The sequence below is a fragment of the Salvelinus sp. IW2-2015 genome, linkage group LG32, assembly GCF_002910315.2.
Source record: "Salvelinus sp. IW2-2015 linkage group LG32, ASM291031v2, whole genome shotgun sequence".
NCBI lineage: Eukaryota > Metazoa > Chordata > Actinopteri > Salmoniformes > Salmonidae > Salvelinus > Salvelinus sp. IW2-2015.
This window is the reverse complement of record NC_036871.1, coordinates 9,229,837-9,250,247: the sequence shown is the minus strand read 5'-3', so window position 1 is coordinate 9,250,247 and position 20,411 is coordinate 9,229,837. Positions and strand designations below refer to the sequence as shown.

The following is a 20,411-nucleotide window of genomic DNA, read 5'->3' as shown; positions in this document are numbered from 1 at the left end:
TTTTCTAGGACTCAGCACCAAATAAGGTACACAGTTTCAATGACTTCTTCCATTTTTGTTTTCAGAAAATATTTGGGGAAATGGTATTAAGAGATTGGGACGTAGATGATTCACGAGCGTTTCTTCTTATATTTCCCAATAGGTAAATGCACTTTTATTGAGGCAGTATCCTTGTCCTAATTGTTAAAATGAACTGTTAACAGAACAAGAAGAAGAAGAAGGTGGAGAACCACATCCCCTATAGAGACTCAGTGCTGACCTGGCTTCTTAGAGAGAACCTGGGTACGTACTTTCCACCTACTAGCCCAGAACCTGGCGACTACGCCAAATGTAGCGTCCTTATCACTGTTTGCTATTTTATTTAATTCCCCTGCAGATGATGATTCAAAGCTTTTATTCAACTTTTCCATCCTTTCCAGGGTGAACAATTCACACGTCTATAAACATATTAGATGCCCATATCCAACCAAGCAGCTTACAACTCAAATCCCACTGGTTTTCAAATACCTGTTTGGTTGTTTCTAGGAACCAACGCCGCCCCCCCCCCATTCTTTTGCAGGGGGCTGCAGCAAACAAAACCCTGAAACATCAATAAACATAAGACATCCAAAGCACACAAGACCTACCAACCTACCTTCGAGTCCTCCCTCACCTACCTGACCAGCCCCAGCCCCCCTTTCCACCTACTAGCCCCGATCCTGCCGACTACGCCAAATGTAGCATCCTTATCACTGTTTACTCTTTTGTTGAATTCCTCTGCAGATGCCCTTTAAATAATCCTTCCTCCTCTCGCCCTCATCCCCAAATAACCTCTTTGCCCCTTTCTGTCCATTAGGAGGTAACTCTCGCACCGCCATGGTGGCAGCCCTCAGCCCTGCTGACATCAACTATGACGAGACCCTGAGCACCCTCAGGTAACAACCCAGCTCTGAGGTCAAATGCTCAGGTTAAAAAACCTTCAAATCCATAGTTATTCTGTGACCCTACAGTACTTCGGTATCACTGTCATCCACTGTGAGGAGCAGTTTTAGTTCCAACCACCTGCCTCCTTATAAAGTAATGTACACAAGTGTAATGACTACACACAAAAGTGGTTCTAAATAGTACAAGACAGGGGTTATTTTTGGTGCTTTATAGAACCCTTGTTTGAAGGTTCAATAAAGAACCATGCTCATCAGGTTCTAAATGGAACCTGTATGGTGCTAAAAATAATAATTTCCTAAGGTTCTATAAAGAACCATTAACAGGCAGCTCAACTGGGCGGTTGAGCTAATTTTTACAACCAATTTTAAATGAAATTAAGCATATGCATTTTGTTTGGCATATTTTATCATCTCATCCAATGTAATTTAGTAAATTGATCATGCGGTTATCGATATTGGACTCCCATATTTTTTAAAACATGCATTCAAAGATGGTTGAAAACCAGCAAGTGAACGTGAGCAAAACCTAACCTCATTTACCAATTATTATTCTTAATTTTTAACTAATTGTGTATAAAATGGACAATTACAACGTTGCAAAATGTTGTTGACCTCTAAAACATCATTTAAGAATGATTCAATTACAAACGTGTTGTTGTTACTAATTTAGGAACTCTTGAAATCTATGCTCTACCAGGCGGTTGAGTTGCCCATTAAAGGAATGCAATTTAGTCAAAGCTAGTGATAATCGACAATGGAGAAATATTGTTATGGGACTTTCTTTGTCTGTGCAAATACAAAAATCCTTTAAAATTCATATCCTGATTCAATGTCTGCCTGTTATCTTCTACAGTGGGGAGAACAAGTATTTGATACACTGCCGATTTTGCAGGTTTTCCTACTTACAAAGCATGTAGAGGTCTGTACTTTTTATCATAGGTACACTTCAACTGTGAGAGACGGAATCTAAAACAAAAATCCAGAAAATCACATTGTATGATTTTTAAGTAATTAATTTGCATTTTATTGCATGACATAAGTATTTGATCACCTACCAACCAGTAAGAATTCGCGGCTCTCAGACCTTAGTTTTTTCTTTAAGAGCCCTCCTGTTCTCCACTCATTACTGTATAACTGCACACTGTTTGAACTCGTCACTGTATAAAAAGACACCTGTCCACACACTCAATCAAACAGACTCAACAACTCTCTCACAATGGCCAAGACCAGAGAGCTGTGTAAGGACATCAGGGATAAAATTGTAGACCTGAACAAGGCTGGGATGGGCTACAGGAACATAGGCAAGCAGCTTTGTGAGAAGGCAACAACTGTTGGCGCAATTATTAGAAAAGGAAGAAGTTGAAGATGACGGTCAATCACCTCGGTCTGGGGCTCCATGCAAGATCTCACCTCGTGGGGCATCAATGATCATGGGGAAGGTGAGGGATCAGCCCAGAACTACACGGCAGGACCTGGTCAATGACTGAAGAGAGCTGGGACCACAGTCTCAAAAGAAACCCATTAGTACCACACTACCCGTCATGGATAAAATCCTGCGCACACGCAAGGCCCCCTGCTCAAGCCAGCGCATGTTCCAGGCCCGTCTGAAAGTTGCCAATGACCATTTGATGATCCAGAGGAAATGGGAGAAGGTCATGTGGTCTGATGAGACAAAATGAACTTTTTGTCTAAACTCCACTCCGCCGTTGTTTGGAGGAAGAAGAAGGATGAGTACAACCCAAGAACAACCCATCCCAACCGTGAAGCATGAGAGTGGAACATCATTCTTTGGGGATGCTTTTCTGCAAAGGGGACACAGACGACTACACCGTATTGAGGGAGGATGGATGGCCATGGATCGCGAGATTCTTGGCCACAACCTCCTTCCTCAGTAAGAGCATTGAAGTTGGGTCGTTGCTGGGTCTTCCAGCATGACAACGACCCGAAACACACAGCCAGGGCAACTAAGGAGTGGCCTCCGTAAGAAGCATCTCAAGGTCCTGGAGTGGCCTAGCCAGTCTCCAGACCTGAACCCAATAGAAAATCTTTGGAGGGAGCTGAAAGTCCGTATTGCCCAGCGACAGCCCCGAACCTGAAGGATCTGGAGAAGGTCTGTATGGAGGAGTGGCCAAAATTCCTGCTGCAGTGTTGCAAACCTGGTCAAGAACTACAGGAAACGTATGATCTCTGAATGCAAACAAAGGTTTCTGTACCAAATATTAAGTTCTGCTTTTCTGATGTATCAAATACTTATGTCATGCAATAAAATGCAAATTAATACTAAAAATCATACAATGTGATTTTCTTGATTTTTGTTTTAAATTCCGTCTCTCACAGTTGAAGTGTACCTATGATAAAAATTACAGACCTCTACATGCTTTGTAAGTAGGAAAACCTGCAAAATCGGCAGTGTATCAAATACTTGTTCTCCCCACTGTATATGTTTCACAATATCATTCAATACATGTCATTTTACTGGTATTCTAAGCATATAAACTGTAAACACATTAATTGACATGCATTGCAATATTCATATTTTGACACACAAATGTATCCTATTTTATTAATAATTGATATAAGTCCTCATTTAACTAGGGATATCTTCCATTATAAGTAAATGAAGCATACATAATGTAAATACATGTATCATTTTTGGATGTTTTAAAAAGTCTATGCAAATTCCAATACAAAACTAGTTTACTCTAAATGGGCAACTCAACCGCGTGGTTGAGATGTTTGCAATGCATTATCTCTTAAAGTTTAAGTCTTGCAAAGAAAAGTCCTTCAATTATGGCCTGTACTGAGGCTAATACACATCTTTTACAGAAAAAGATATATACGTTTTTCTTGGTGTGCCAGTTAAAGGGTTAATTAAGAAAGGTTCTATATAGCACCATTTATTATTATCTTTAATTAAAAATGAAAAAATGAAATGTCTTGAGTCAGTAAGTATTCAACCCCTTTGTTATGGCAAGCCTAAATAAGTTCAGGCTTAACAAGTCACATAATAAGTTCGATGGACTCACTCTGTGTGCAATAATAGTGTTGAACATGTTTTTTGAATGACTACCTCATCTCTGTACCCCACACAATTATCTCTAAGTTCCCTCAGTCGAGCAGTGAATTTCAAACAGATTCAACCATAAATCAATCAAATGTATTTATAAATCCCTTCTTACATCAGCTGATGTCACAAAGTGTTCTACAGAAACCCAGCCTTAAACCCCAAACAGCAAGCAATGCAGGTGTAGAAGCACGGCGGCTAGGAAAAACTTCCTAGAAAGGCCAGAGCCTAGGAAGAAACCTAGAGAGGAACCAGGCTATGAGGGGTGGCCAGTCCTCTTCTGGCTGTGCTGGGTGGAGATTATAACAGAACATGGCCAAGATGTTCATAGATGACCAGCAGGGTCAAATAATAATAATCACAGTGGTTGCAGCAGGTCAGCACCTCAGGAGTAAATGTCAGTTGGCTTTTCATAGCCGATCATTGAGAGTATCTCTACCGCTCCTGCTGTCTCTAGAGAGTTGAAAACAGCAGGTCTGGGACAGGTAGCACGTCCAGTGAACAGGTCAGGGTTCCATAGCCGCAGGCAGAACAGTTGAAACTGGAGCAGCAGCACGGCCAGGTGGACTGGGGACAGCAAAGAGTCATCAGGCCAGGTAGTCCTGAGGCATGGTTCTAGGGCTCAGGTCCTCCAAGAGAGAGAAAGAAAGAAAGAAAGAGAGAGAGAGTTAGAGAGAGCATACTTACTGTAAGACAGGAGAAATACTCCAGCTATAACAGACTGACCCTATCCCCCCGACACATAAACTACTGCAGTATAAATACTGGAGGCTGAGACAGGAGGGGTTGGGAGACACTGTGGCCCCGTCCGACGATACCCCCGGACAGGGCCAAACAGGCAGGATATAACCCCACCCATTTTGCCAAAGCACAGCACCCAGACCACTAGAGTGATATCTTCAACCACCAACTTACCATCCTGAGACAAGGCCGAGTATAGTCCACAATGTTTTCCGCTACGGCACAACCCAAGGTGGGGCGCCAACCCGGACAGGAATCTCACGTCAGTGACTCAACCCACTTAAGTGACGCACCCCTCCTAGGGACGGCAGGGAAGAGCACCAGTAAACCAGTGACTCAGCCCCTGTAATAGGGTTAGAGGCAGAGAATCCCAGTGGAGAGAGGGGAACCGGCCAGGCAGAGACAGCAAGGGCGGTTCGTTGCTCCAGTGCCTTTCCGTTCAGCTTCACACTCCTGGGCCAGACTACACTCAATCATAGGACCTACTGAAGAGATGAGTCTTCAATAAAGACTTAAAGGTTGAGACCGAGTCTACTTCTCTCACATGGATAGGCAGACCATTCCATAAAATTGAGCTCTATGGGAGAAAGCCCTGCCTCCAGCTGTTTGCTTAGAAATTCTAGGGACAGTAAGGAGGCCTGCGTCTTGTGACCGTAGCGTACGTGTAGGTATGTACGGCAGGACCAAATCAGAAAGATGGGTAGGAGCAAGCCCATGTAATGCTTTGTAGGTTAGCAGTACAACCTTGAAATCAGCCCTTGCCCTAACAGGAAGCCAGTGTAGAGAGGCTAGCACTGGAGTAATATGATCACATTTTTTGGTTCTAGTCAAGATTCTAGCCGCCGTGTTTAGCACTAACTGAAGTTTATTTAGTGCTTTATCCGGATTGCCGGAAAGTAGAGCATTGCAGTAGTCTAACCTAGAAGTGACAAAAGCATGGATACATTTTTCTGCATAATTTTTTGGACAGAAACCTTCTGATTTTTGCAATGTTACGTAGATGGAAAAAAGCTGTCCTTGAAAGTCTTGATTTGTTTGTCCAAAGAGAGATCAGGGTCCAGAGTAACGCCGAGGTCCTTCACAGTTTTATTTGAGACGACTGTACAACCATCTTGATTAATTGTCAGATTCAACAGAAGATCTCTTTGTTTCTTGGGACCTAGAACAAGCATCTCTGTTTTGTCCGAGTTTAAAAGTAGAACATTTGCCGCCATCCACTTCTTTATGTCAGAAACACAGGCTTCCAGGCAGGGCAATTTTGGGGCTTCACCATGTTTCATCGAAATGTACAGCTGTGTGTCATCCGCATAGCAGTGAGGTAAAATTTACCTCACCAAGAGGTAAAATATATAGTGAAAACAATAGTGGTCCTAAAACAGAGCCTTGAGGAACACTAACATTTACAGTTGATTTGTCAGAGGACAAACCATCCACAGAGACAAACTGATATCTTTCCGACAGATAAGATCTAAACCAGGCCAGAACTTGTCCGTGTAGACCAATTTGGGTTACCAATCTCTCCAAAAGAATGTGGTGATCGATGGTATCAAAGGCAGCACTAAGGTCTAGGAGCACGAGGACAGATAAAGACCAGGTAGATTTTCCAAGGCCTCACAAAGAAGCATAGACATTGAATATTCCTTTGAGCATGGTGAAGTTATTAATTCCACTTTGGATGGTGTATCAATACACACTGTCACTACAAAGATACAGGTGTCCTTCCTAACTCAGTTGCAGGAGAGGAAGGAAACCACTCAGTGATTTCACCATGAGGCCAATGATGACTTTAAAGCAGTTAGGGTTTAATGGCTGTGATAGGAGAAATTGAGGATGGATCAACAACATTGTCGTTACTCCACAGTACTAACATAATTGACAGAGTGAAAAGAAGGAAGCCTGTACAGAATAAAAATATTCCAAAACATGGATGCCGTTTGCAACAAGGCAGTAAAGAAATACTGAAACAAATGTGGCAAAGCTATTAACTTTTTGTCCTCAATACAAAGTGTTATGTTTGGGGCAAATCTAATATAACACATTACCGAATACCACGCTCCATATTTTCAAGCATAGTGGTGGCTGCATCATGTTATGGGTATGCTTGTAACGGGACTTGGGAGTTTTTCAGGATAAAAAAGAAACAGAATGTAGCTAAGCACAGGCAAAATCCTATAGGAAAACCTTGTTCATTCTGCTTTTCACCAGACATTGGGAGATTAATTCACCTTTCAGCAAATAATCTTAAACACAAGGCCAAATCTACGCTGGAGTTGCTTAATTAACAAGAAGACAGTGAATGCTCCTGAGTGGCCGAGTTACATCTGTTTGAAAATCTATGGCAAGACCTGAAAATGGTTGTCTAGCAATTATCAACAACTAATTTGACAGAGCTTGAAGAATTTAGAAAATAATAATGGGCAATTGCTGTACAATTCAGGTGTGGGAAGCTCTTAGACCCAGAAAGACTCATAGCTGTAATCACTGCCTATCATCATGTGTCCACATAGAACCATCACCCTTCCCAAAGAACCCTTGAGGAACCCTAATTTTTATGCATTGAGAGACTAAACCAGGAAGTAATCCAGGAACTGCAAATAATGATACCTTCAACCTATGTTGTCCCTATCAATGACGATGTTTCTCCCATCATATAAACAGTGGACATATTTCGGGGCGAACCTGCCTTTTAATGGTTTTGATCCTTCCCAGGTATGCTGACCGCGCCAAACAGATCCGCTGTAACGCCGTCATCAACGAGGACCCCAACAACCGTCTGGTGCGTGAGCTGAAGGAGGAGGTGTGCCGACTCAAGGACCTCCTCTACGCCCAGGGTCTGGGAGACATCATAGACAGTGAGTACCCACACACACACACACACACACACACACACACACACACACACACACACACAGGATGAGAGCCATACAGATGTGTGTGTGAGTGTCTCACACACTCTTCTCTCTCCTCTTTCCTCTCAGCATATCGATGTCCCGATCCTGTGATAGCTGGTTTGAAAAGTGTGTATATTCTAGCAACCCCCCGCTTTGCAGCTAACTGAAAACAAAGCTAAACCTCTACCATACTAAAATCCTATAACACCCCAGAGCTATATGGAAGGACTCCAACCCAAAACCCATCTAAAATCTATAAATCCAGTACACACTGAAGAAAAGAACCTCAGATTTTTACTGTCCACCTCTTGGGGACTGGAATGCGTCTCAAAAGTCTAACATGGCATCTCCTCCTCATCTGCAAACATGGGATAGGTGAAAGCAAGATGGTGGACTCCTCTAAGAGAATATACTTTCCCCTTTCCAGTCCTTTCAGATCAGTGCAGATGAAGATGGGGGGGGAGGAAGCCATTTTAGACTGTTGGGATGCAGCCTGTGTTACACTCTGGATCTCTGGGTGTGTAGCTATCTGATTGGACGCTCTGCTTCTGTAGAGGGTCTTTGATATGCCAGGTTCTTAATGTGGGCTCTGGCTAGGGCTCTAGAGCTCTGCTGCCTTACTTCTAATTCACACTGCTTGCCCTGCATAATTGTCGCTTGCGGGATACATTTATTTTTTGGGAATTGCATTGACTTTAATTGAATAATACTTTCACAGCCTTTCAGCCTGGAGATTATGCTGCAAGTAAGAACTAAACTACATTTATTCTAGATTGGCTGCCCTATATATCATATGACATTGCTTGTTTTTAGCTTGTTACTGTATGTATTTTGCATATGAACGGCAGAGAAAAGCGATTGCTCTCTTAACTTCTCGTATGCTTTGCATATCCATCAGTGTAAGTTGCTCTTTTCTCGCTCTCTCTGCAATGCCTTTGGTGAGCACCGGTCTCTGCTTCTACGATACATCTTTTTTTGAGCTCTCTTCTTCTGTTTTTACTCCTCCCTTGTTTCCCCTTTCCTCCTTATATCCACTTCTCTGCGTTTTTCTCTCCACCCCCCAATGTCTCCTCCTCCTCACCTTCCTGCTGTTTGCTCCTTCTCTTTCCTTCTCTCCCCCACACACTCCCGCTCTTCTTCTGGCAGACTTGTGCGATTACAAGAACTTTGTCAATAATCGCCAGGCTGTCAATCAAACGGGTGATCTATCCACAGTGACCAATGCCATGACTGGGATGAGCCCTTCCCCCTCTCTCTCCGCCCTGTCCAGCCGTGCGGGCTCCATGGCAAACCTGCATGACCGCATCTTCAGCCCCGCCTCCGAGGAGGCCATAGAGAGACTCAAGGTAGGGAGGGGGAAGGGAGGGAGGGTGAACTTAAGCGGTGGTGAGTGAGTGAGCGAGCGAGCGAGATGGAAGGAGAAAGAGAGAGAGGAGGAGAGGAAGGGCAGTGGAGAGATAGAGGGATAGTTAGACAGCTGCGGACAGATGGAGAAAGAGATCAGGGAGGGGAGCCAGGAGGTTAGAGATAGATGGTAAGGGTCATGGAGGCTAACCATAGTGTTATGGCGTGTATGTACCACGCCAACTTAGACATTTGTCGTTCTTTTCACTCTAGGAAACAGAGAAAATCATTGCTGAGCTCAATGAGACATGGGAGGAGAAGCTGCGCCGTACTGAAGATATCCGGATGCAGAGGTGTGTCAGACGGATTTAACCATGAACCATTATCCTTATCTGAGTCCATCTGTCTCAAATAACTGTGGTTCTGTGCTATATGTAGGGAGGCCCTACTGGCTGAGATGGGTGTGGCCATGAGAGAAGATGGAGGCACTGTGGGCGTGTTCTCCCCCAAGAAGGTCAGAACCCCAGTACACCCCTTATGGCAACTGTAGTGAGATGTACTACAGTACCCATAATCCTCTGTACATGATATCCATTTCCATCATGCTACAACAACCCCCGTCAACAATATTTCAATACAAAATGTCAACATATGTGGGTGAAAAGTCACAATGTTCTTGTCCTTCTTTTAGACCCCTCACCTGGTAAACCTGAATGAGGACCCACTGATGTCTGAGTGCTTGCTCTACTACATCAAAGATGGGACCACCAAGTGAGAACTACTCCTTAATCTGCAGGAAATGTGTACCTCTTTTGTATTGAAGTGGCCTCCAGTCCTGTAGTACAGTGCAGATGGATTTGGAGTAGGGAGTCAGCTGTTTAAGTTTACTACCTGGAATATCAAGGATAAAAATGGTCCTGTGAAGTGGGCCACGATATTTCCTTCAGAATTTGAAGAGTGAAACCGTGTTCTTAACAAGAAAGACATCTATGTAAAGCAAATCGATCTACTCCATATCCTATGCATCTTTCCCTCAGGGTTGGACGTGAAGACGCCAGAAGTCGCCAGGACATCGTGCTCAGTGGCCATTTTATCCAAGACGAGCACTGCACCTTCAGTAGCACCGCAGGCTCCGGGGGAGAAGGTGAGACTGAACTGACCAACTGTGGACGAACCATGATAGTTTCTATTAGTTCTAGTTCTATGAGGAAAAATCAGCAGCAGATTTTGCTTGCGTGCACCAGAGGTTATAGGGTCTGTAGAGACTGGGACTAGTGAGACTGGGTTATGGACTAAAGAGACTTTGACTAGTGAGGCTGTAGTTATAGTAAATTATAAACTGGGTGGTTCGAGCCCTGAATGCTGATAGACTGACAGCCGTGGTTTATCAAACCGTATACCATGGGTATGACAAAACATGTATTTGTACTTCTCTAATTACGTTGGTAACCAGTTTATAAAAGCAATAAGGCATGAGGGGGGTGTGGTATATGGCCAATATACCACGGCTAAGGGCTGTTCTTAGGCACGACGCGACGCCATATAACACACCCCCTCGTGCCTTATTGCTTTTATAAACTGGTTACCAATATAGAAATGGTTAGCATGGCAACTACTGTAGCTAGTAAACTTGCTAGCTACTTCAGTGAATGTTGAACACGTTTCTTCCGGCAAATCAACACATTTCTAGCGCAAATGTGTTCAATTATGATCATGGTACAAAAGAGATAATCAACTCGGGCCTCTATGCGTTCTCTGGAAAATCGTGTAACACCGTGGAAGGTCAGTTGCATTCCGCTAGCGCGTCGTGGAACACACCTTCCACCTCATTCATTATTTTCCAAAGAACGCAAAGCCCCTCGTTGATTATCCCTTATGTAATCACAGCAGAAAAAGACAATAGTTAGCCGACCAGTTGCCTTTTACCCTCTTGCCTTTACCTATGCAGGCTTTGTAGATCACAGCTCATTAAGGGCAAGCAAATGATACATTCAGTACATGTACATCAGGGCTGCCCAATTCCCGGTCCCGGAGGGCCAAAACACATCTGGTTTTTGTTTCTATGCGGTAGTTAATTGCACTCACCTGGTGTGACAGGTCTGAATTAGTCCCTGATTGGAACGAGAGGATGAAAACTAGAAGTGTTTTGGTCCTCCAGGACTGGAATTGGGCAGCCCTGATGTAGAGTAAGAAAGGGAGCCATTGTAGAATGGCCAAAGGCTCACCATCCCCGGTGGTTCTTGTCTGTTGATGATGATGACACAGGGAACGTCATCCTGGAGCCCTGCGAGGGGGCTGAGATCTACGTCAACGGGAAACTGGTGACCACGCCTACTCTGCTTCGTTCAGGTAAGGCTTAAACCCCTCAGAATCTTCCACTAAGTACGGGAAAAGATATACAACAGACACAAAACATACTACACTGATTTTAATTCAATATTTTGTATTCGTCTTGGCATGAATCTGCTTCCATATACAACATCATAAATACACAAAGAATCCCCATAGGTGATTCACACTTGAACAGTCCAAGGTTAAAATCATTACAGTTTTTGACAATTGCTTAGACATGATTTCTGAAACTATGGCTCCTCGTCTCTAGACTCTACACACAAAACCCCAAAACACACACGCACAACATGCAAAACGTCACACATATCTCTTGCAAAACCAAACACTTTATTCAAAACGATTTGAACTCTTCTTAAAGTGGTCACAACTCTACACACAAACCATCAAATAATTAGCTCTTATACACGCCAACTACATTTACATTTACATTTTAGTCATTTAGCAGACGCTCTTATCCAGAGCGACTTACAGTAGAGTGCATACATTTTATTACATTTTTTATTTTATTTTATTTTTTATTTATTTTTTACATACTGAGACAAGGATATCCCTACCGGCCAAACCCTCCATAACCCGGACGACGCTATGCCAATTGTGCGTCACCCCACGGATCTCCCGGTTGCGGCCGGCTGCGACAGAGCCTGGGCGCGAACCCAGCCCAGCCTGGGCGCGAACCCAGAGACTCTGGTGGCGCAGCTAGCACTGCGATGCAGTGCCCTAGACCACTACACACGGATGTGACAAATGTAAAACACTACCGCCTTGTGTCTTTTGCATGTTCAGCGGAGACCACGGTAGTTTGTCATAGCACTCACACGTACATGTATGTGCACAAATATATACAGTATGTATGCATATTCAGTATATATTCACACTATAAACAAAAATAAAATGTCTTTCTCAAAACATTGTGTTTTCATCCTCCTCCTCCTTGTCCTCGTCTTCATCTCACTCCTCTTCCTCCAACTCTCCAAAATTGGCCTCCTTTGTTGTCCAAACCAAGCAAGACAACCTGAAACCTATTTACAGTGCTCAAGCTCTGATTTCTAAGTGAAGAAATTAGCTATAAGTGTTTTCACACGTGAACACTGGGTGTAGGTAATCAGTAAATGAGTGTGGCATTTTGAATGGCAGTGTTTTCCAAACGAAACACAAGACCTGTTAGTTTTGAATGATGTGTCTCTTGTAGAGAACTGTGTTTAGTGTTTTGCAAAAAGTGTATTTTACAATTTGCAAACTGAGTGTAAAGCAGATAATGTACTTGCAGTATTGCAGACTTGGTCTGAATTTAGGTACATGAGTTAATGGTTTCACTGTGTGCCTCCAGTACCACTTTTAGTGTGTAAGCGATTGTAAAAAACTGTAATAGGTTTATGACATTGATGAAATGACTGAGGTGTGATGCGATTGACCTGCCTCCTGACCTCAGGAAATCGCATTATCATGGGGAAGAGCCATGTGTTCCGCTTCAATGACCCGGAGCAGGCGCGGCAGGAGCGGGAGAGGACCCCCTGCGCTGAGACCCCCGTGGAGCCCGTGGACTGGGCCTTCGCCCAGAGAGAGCTGCTGGAGAAACAGGGCATCGACATGAAGCAGGAGATGGAGTCAAGGTACAATAACAGATGGACTGCCTTTGGCAAAGCACCAGCTGTAATAACATATCATCCCTTTGTATGACTTTGCTTGAAAATGATTTGCAATAATTTTGTTTGCAGGCTTCAAGAGTTGGAAGATCAATACCGCCGAGAACGAGAGGAGGCCAGTAACCTTCTGGAACAACAGAGACTGGTAAGACAGGCCACTAAGAGATTCCCCTTAAAAAGCAAATATTTTGTTTTTATAAATACAGGTAACTGCGTAAATAAAGGAAACACTTGAGTAAACAAGGGACACAAAGTACTGTATATTGAAAGCAATTGCCTCCACACAGGTGTGGCTCCTGTGTTAATTAAGCAGTTATCATCCCATGACTAGGGTCATGTATAAAAATGCCCAGTTGCCCATTATTTTCTCTACCATGGCTAGAAGAAGACATCTCAGTGACTTTGAAAGAGGGGTCTCAAATGAGCATAAGGAGGGGGTTTAAAGGGTGTTTGTGTCTCAGTCACCAGATCTCAACCCAATTGAACACTAATGGGAGATTCTGGATTGGCGCCTGATACAGTTTTCCACCACCAGCAACAAAACACCAAATGATGGAAGAATGGTGTCACATCCCTCCAATAGAGTTCCAGACACTTGTAGAATCTATGCCCAAGGCGCATTGAAGCTGTTCTAGCTGCTCGTGGTGGCCCAGCGCCCTATTAAAACACTTTATTGGGTGTTTCCTTTATTTTGGCAGTTACTTGTATATGGAGACACTTAGTGGCCAGTTTATTAGGTACACCCATCTAGTACCGGGTCGGACCCCTCCTTTGCCTCCATAACATCCTGAATTCTCCGGGGCATGTATTATACAAGGTGTGGCGTTCAAACGTTGCTCATTAGGTATCAAGGGACCTAACATGTGCCAGGAAAACGTTCCCTACACCACCGCCACCAGCATGTACCATTGATACCAGGCAGGATGGGACCATGGACTCATGCTGCTTACACCAAATCCTGACTCTGCCATCAGCATGATGCAACAGGAACTGGGATTCCTCGGACCAGGCAATGTTGTTCCACTCCTCAATTGTCCAGTGTTGGCGATCACGTGCCCACTGGAGCCGCTTCTTCTTGTTTTTAGCTGATAGGAGGGGAACCCGGTGTTGTCGTCTGCTGCAATAGCCCATCCGTGACAAGGACCGACGTGTTGTGCGTTCCGAGATGTGGTTCTGCCCACCACTGTTGTTAGGACTGCCACTTACTAGATGTTTTTGTCTCACCATTCTCAGTAAACTCTAGACACTGTCGTGTGTGAAAAGCCCAGGAGGCCGGCCGTTTCTGAGATACTAGAATCGGCGCGCCTGGCACCGACGATCATACTACGCTCACAGTCGCTTAGGACATTAGTTTTGCCCATTCTAACGTTGAATCGAAGAGTAACTGAATACCTCGATGCCGGTCTGCCTGCTTTATATAGCGAGCAATGGCCACGTGACTCACTGTCTGTGGGAGAGAACCTTTTTCGTGAACGGGGTGGTGTATCTAATCAAATCAAATCACATTGTATTAGTCACATGCGCCGAATAAAACAGGTGTAGACCTTACAGTGAAATGCTTACTTACGAGCCCCTAACCAACAATGCAGTTAAATAAATAAAATAAAATAATCAAATCAAAATAAATACAAAAAAAATATATATATATATATATATATATATATATATATATTAAAAAGAAAATACGAATAAGAAATTAAAGTAACAAGCAATTAAAGAGTAGCAGTAAAATAACAATAGCGAGACTATATACAGGGTGGTACCGGTACAGAGTCAGGTGGCAATGCAAATAGTCTGGGTAGCCATTTGATTAGATGTTCAGGAGTCTTATGGCTTGGGGGTAGACGCTGTTTAGAGGCCTCTTGGACCTAGGCTTGGCGCTCCGGTACCGCTTTCCGTGCGGTAGCAGAGAGAACAGTCTATGACTAGGATGGCTGGAGTCTTTGACCATTTTTAAACTGGCCAGTGAGTGTATATGGCCGTTATTCTGTCATGTGATTTGATGTGTCTGTACCGGGGTCTCTCCCAGGACTATGAGAGTAAACTGGAGGCCCTGCAGAAACAGGTGGACAGAAACTCCCGTTACCTGGAGTCCCCAGACGAAGAGGAGGAGCCTGAGGAGGAAGGTGAAACATTGATTGACAGTTACCCATCTAGAACAACCTCTATCAAATGTTTACAATGATTTTGAAATCAAATATCTACTTCTGAGGTAAGGCCAGAGAATGGAGTATTTTCTGAATTATGGAATGTTTTAAGTTTTTCCCATAGTTCCGTGGACAAAGCGTGAGATGGAGCTTGCATCCTGGGCGTTCCGTAAGTGGCGTTTCTACCAGTTCACCTCCCTCAGGGACCTGCTGTGGGGAAACGCCATCTTCCTCAAGGAAGCCAACGCCATCAGTGTGGAGCTCAAGAAGAAGGTACACTGTCATTGTATACAATCTATAAAGTAGAACAAGGATTCAGTGGTGAAACTGGACGGTATCAGTCAGTTCAGTCAATCTACCAAATGAGTGTACATCGAATGAGTCTATTCTTAGAAAACAATGAATCGATTCAATGAGTCAGCAAAGACTGGTATTGCGAAACAGTGCCCCTGCAAATTCATTGAATCAGATCGGCTCTATTGTGAATCGGTTCGATGAGTCCGCAAAATGAGATTTGAATTGACAACAACGATTTTTGTCGCTAACCTGCTCACATGCTAAAATGCTAAAAGGGTCCTCTCCTTTACAGGTCCAGTTCCAGTTTGTGCTGCTGACAGACACACTGTACTCCCCGTTGCCCCCGGACCTGCTGCCCCCCAGCGTGGCCATGGAGCGGGAGAAACGGCCCTTCCCCAGCACCATCGTAGCTGTGGAGGTCCAGGACCAGAAGAACGGTGCCACACACTACTGGACCTTGGAGAAACTCCGGTATGTGTGTGAGGGAATTGTGTGTGTGTGTGTGTATGTGTGAGTTTGTACAGTATTACTATTCTTGTGAGGACCTTGACATTAGACTGTGTGAGTGCGTTTGTGTGTCTGAGCATTTGTTCCGGTTATTTATCTACGGCTTTACATTATGATATGTGTCTCTGTACACACGAGGCCCTGGTATGTAGGCCTATATGGACTTACCCAGTCTGCGTCTACTGTACAGTGTCTGTTGCTCTGATGTGCTCTGTCCTGATCGTGTGCGTTGTCTTTGCTGCCCCCTATAGACAGAGGCTGGACCTGATGAGGGAGATGTACGACCGTGCGGCGGAGGTGCCTAGCAGCACTGTGGAGGACTGTGACCAGGCCCTGACTGGAGGAGACCCCTTCTATGACCGCTTCCCATGGTTCCGTCTGGTTGGCAGGTCAGTCACCGTCCCAGTTCCTAGTCTTTTCAAGTGTCATTCTCTTCCTTTCTTGAGGTAATCACTAAGTAGCCAGTGGTTTCCTAATAAGAGCAAAAGGATGGAAACAGATACAATACACTTATAGGAGGATGCACATGATAAATATTTGAACAGGTCCAGGGTCAGTAGACTTGCCCCACTAGAGATTACCTCAACATTCTACGACGGTCCTCTGCTCTGAAATGATTGCCCTGTGTCTGATACAGCTCCTCCTCTCTATCTATCCCTCTATTCCCCTCTCCCCATCTATTCCTCTCTCCTCCTCTATTCCTCTCTCCCCCTCTATTCCTCTCTATCCCTTTCTCCCCTTCTATTCCTCCCTTGTCCGCAGGGCCTTTGTGTACCTGAGTAACCTGCTGTACCCCGTGCCGCTTGTGCACCGCGTGGCCATCGTCAGTGAGAAGGGAGAGGTGAAGGGCTTCCTCAGGGTGGCAGTGCAGGCCATCTCAGGTACCAGCTACTGTGCCATATTGTCATGGCTCTATCCTCCTTGTGCGATAAATTGTGTTAACATACAGTATTAGACACAAATGTTTAGTGTTTTGTAAAGGACACCCAAGTGGATGCTGAGAGAGTAGTGAATTGCTGTTTGATAAAAATGGCCTTCAAAAAGGACGAGGTTACAACATCTTTATTGTCTCTCCCCAGCTGATGAAGAAGCCCCGGACTATGGTTCTGGTGTAAGGCAGTCAGGAACCGCCAAGATATCCTTTGAGGACCAACAGTTTGAGAAGGTAGAATCCGTAAGAAATGATACATGAACTTGAATACTTGCCAAATCGCTGTCTGCATTCAGTATCTAGATTATGAAAATGCTGTGTCATTATTTAAAAGGCCATGTGTTTGGCTGGTCAGTTCCAGACAGAGTCGTGTTCTGGCGGCATGTCCCATTCTAACACCTCTCATGAAGAGCTACGCTTCGTGGAAGGGGAGGGACAGAACTCTGATATAGGAGCTGACCCTGACGAGGTCAACAACAACACCTGTGCAGGTAAGGAGATCCTACCAATCATATTGTTTTTCGACTACATAATTGTGGCGGTAGATATGAACAGCACACATTTGTTTAGTAGGGGAAGACTTAACTGAAAGGTCATGTACTTATAATTTGTGTAAGTCATGGCGCAGGAGTAAAGCACTGTGTCTCCCCGTCATACTGTGTGCAGGACTGCAGGCATTTACTGTCTTTATCATGTGTACTTACCATGACCACAGACTTGTCCCCCATCACAGCCACACCAGAGGTTCCCAGGAGCCCACTGAAGGGTGGTTTGGGTCTGGAACTGCCCCTGGAGAAGGCCCTGTCCCACCTCCACATAGGCTCCACCTTCACCTTCAGGGTCACAGTGCTGCAGGCCTCCAGCATTTCCGCTGAGTATGCTGACATCTTCTGCCAGTTCAAGTAAGTGCCTCCCATTCGTTCAAGCCCTTTCATTTTGTTGTATTTTAGCTTTGACCAAGACGGTTTTGTAGGTTTTAGGGAGAGACTTGACAAGATGTCAGTGAGGAAAAGTGTTTTGAATGATGATGACAAATGATGCATAAAGAGGCATTTGTTTCTAAAATCTCTCCTTAGGAACATCTGCAAGTGCCAGTGGTTCAGGTACTTTAAGAATGTAAACTCCCTGAATTCAGGGAGTACCATGGGTATTGGACCGGTTCTGAATATGTTTTTACCTTGTAAATGTGTCTGTGGACTGTTTAGAAACAAAACATTTAATTTCGTACCATTCAACTCCATAGGTGTATGTGTGAGTCTGGTCGCTAACCAAGGCAGTACGACCTTGAGAGCACAGGCAGCGATGTCTTGCGTGTTTTGGCCTATCCAGATCAGTATGTCGCAACCCCTCGTGGGGTTTCCTGAAACCCAACACCCATACTAATCCATCGATGTGAGTTTAATCTCTCTATGATGTTCACACTGGGATTTAAACCGACCCAACATGAAAAAAATTGAACTGAAGAATAGAACTGAGACAAGACCCCTTTCTCTTGAGCACAGACTGACGAAAAGCTGCAGTTATAACGTCTCTGCGTCACATGGCGGAACATTCTTTGCCGTCAGTGCTATAATGATATTAATAATACATTTTATTTGCATCTTTCAAGATACCCAAGGACACTTGCAGAGTAAGAAAAAATTGCTAATACATAAACATGACGATACTAAAAGCTAGGCGCATGACACCCGAAAAATGGACAACAAAGAAAGAACAGCAACGACAGCGACAAAGTCATCAAGGCAGTTCAAATTGAGAGGCTTACTTGGACAATCTCTGTATCCCTTACACGATAAGAATATTAAAAAGACCAAAAAACAGCCAGGCCAAGGTTTAAAACGCACCAGGACTTCAGGGGTGAGATCGTTCCAGAGAGTAGGGGTGGCATTGCTGAAGGCACAATCCCCCATGGAGTGTAGTCTGGTGAAGGGGGGTGACCAGTAGACAAGAGACAGAGGATCGAAGGCTGCGGGTGGGGGTGTAGATGTGTTACATGTTGGAAAGATAGAAGGGAGCCAAGTCATGCATGGATGTGTAGGTGAGGAGAAGGAATTTGATTGGAAGCCAGCGGAGGTAGAGAAGTATGAGTGTGATGTGCTCCCAGGGTTTGGTGCGGGTGAGGAGTCTTATAGCTGAGTTCTAGATACACTGAAGTTTGTTGAGGGAGCTGGCAGGGAGTCCATTGCAATAGTCCAGGCGTGAGGTAATGAAGGCATATATAAGGGTTTCAGCAACCGAGTCGGTAAGTGAGGGGCTGAGACTGCCTATGTTCTGGAAGAAGGCAGCTTTTGTGATGGTTTTAATGTGGGCATCAAAGGTGAGTGTGGAATCGAGGATGACCCTCAGATTATTCACCTGAGAGGTAGGACAGATCGAGCAGCCGTCGACCTTAAGGTCAAACGCCTCAACCTTCTTCAGGAGAGATCTAGGTGCCACCAACATAGCTTCTGTCTTATTGCCGTTGAACTTCAGGACGTCGAGCTCATCCATGTTTTTATGTTTTTTAGACAGTTGACAAGTGATGATGGGGGGGGGGTGTTAGAGGTGGGTTTGGATTGAACATAGATTTGTGTGTCATCAGCGTACCATTGGAATTCCAGATTGTGTTGACGGAGGATTTGGCCGGAATGGTACGATATAGATGATGATTAAGAGTGGCCCTAGGACTGAGCCTAAAACGCCTGATTTGAAGGGACTCAAAGATGTTATGTGCTGCTGGAGTTGGGAACCTACAGCACCGCTCAATGACTTTAGCCAGGAAGGTAGGGTTGGATATGGGCCGGGAGTTGTTGAGGTTAGCTGGGTCAAGTCCTTGTTTTTTCAGAATGGGTGTGGTAACAGCCAGTTTGAGTTCAGGGGTTACAGAGCCAGAGCAGAGGGACACATTGACAATGTCAACCATGAGGGGAAAGAGTGGGAGTTGGGCATAGGGTCAAGTGAGCAGGTTGAGGCTTTGGTGTCTAGACCAGAGATGAACACCGCATCAACAGGGGAGAAGGTGGAGAGTGAGGAAAGGGTTTCTGAGTCGAGCTGTGGTGGGGGAGGGGGGTTCGGTGGACGTTTGTTGGAGTTGTGCGTGTATTGCGTCTAGTTTATTTAGGAAGAAGTCCAGATACTGATCACAGAGGTCAGCTGAAGCAGTGGGGGGGGGGGGGTCGTTACGTGGCAGTAGTAGCTTCTAGATCATGGAGAAGGGAGCTCTCGGGTTATGACCTTTACTGATGTTAGAGTAGTGGGAGACTTGGCCTTGTGGAGAGTGTCAGGGTTCTCATGGGACTGAATCAGTTCAATCAGGGGGGTTGAGAGTTTTTGCATTTCTGAGGGTCATGGTGCATTTGGTACGGGGCTTGGGGAGGGAGATGGAAAGATTAAATAGGATGGCCACGTGGTCAGAAATGGTGAGGTTCAGGCCACACATGTCGGAGGGATCTATGCCAGTGTAGCACACCAGGTCCAGGTTGTAGCCTTTGACATAGTTTGTAAAATTCACATGCTGGAGTGTACACGAACGTTTAAGTTCCCAAGCAGCACATGGAGCAGGAAGATGTTCGTGTCTTAACTCTTGAGTGGA

The 20,411-nt window shown here is 44.7% G+C and overlaps 1 protein-coding gene across 13 annotated transcripts in view; it reads left to right on the top strand.

The window, feature by feature from the left end:
• Window positions 1–20,411, top strand: part of kif1ab (kinesin family member 1Ab) — a 56,819-nt gene that overhangs the window by 16,176 nt on the left and 20,232 nt on the right. For 2 of the 13 annotated variants that reach the window (XM_023977393.2, XM_023977392.2), the window contains exons 10-29: window positions 9–26; window positions 204–282; window positions 836–914; window positions 7,438–7,580; window positions 8,835–8,965; window positions 9,237–9,316; window positions 9,402–9,477; window positions 9,655–9,734; window positions 10,001–10,107; window positions 11,229–11,312; window positions 12,745–12,925; window positions 13,031–13,103; window positions 14,988–15,084; window positions 15,230–15,378; window positions 15,695–15,873; window positions 16,161–16,298; window positions 16,672–16,790; window positions 16,989–17,074; window positions 17,196–17,331; window positions 17,574–17,742. In XM_023977393.2, coding sequence (XP_023833161.1) covers window positions 9–26; window positions 204–282; window positions 836–914; window positions 7,438–7,580; window positions 8,835–8,965; window positions 9,237–9,316; window positions 9,402–9,477; window positions 9,655–9,734; window positions 10,001–10,107; window positions 11,229–11,312; window positions 12,745–12,925; window positions 13,031–13,103; window positions 14,988–15,084; window positions 15,230–15,378; window positions 15,695–15,873; window positions 16,161–16,298; window positions 16,672–16,790; window positions 16,989–17,074; window positions 17,196–17,331; window positions 17,574–17,742 — 2,204 coding nt within the window. Of the gene's footprint in view, window positions 1–8; window positions 27–203; window positions 283–835; window positions 915–7,437; window positions 7,581–7,706; window positions 7,746–8,765; window positions 8,966–9,236; window positions 9,317–9,401; window positions 9,478–9,654; window positions 9,735–10,000; window positions 10,108–11,228; window positions 11,313–12,744; window positions 12,926–13,030; window positions 13,104–14,987; window positions 15,085–15,217; window positions 15,379–15,694; window positions 15,874–16,160; window positions 16,299–16,671; window positions 16,791–16,988; window positions 17,084–17,195; window positions 17,332–17,555; window positions 17,743–20,411 lie in introns of all 13 variants that reach the window. The other 11 variants (XM_023977394.2, XM_023977389.2, XM_023977391.3 and 8 more) reach the window with 8 other exon arrangements.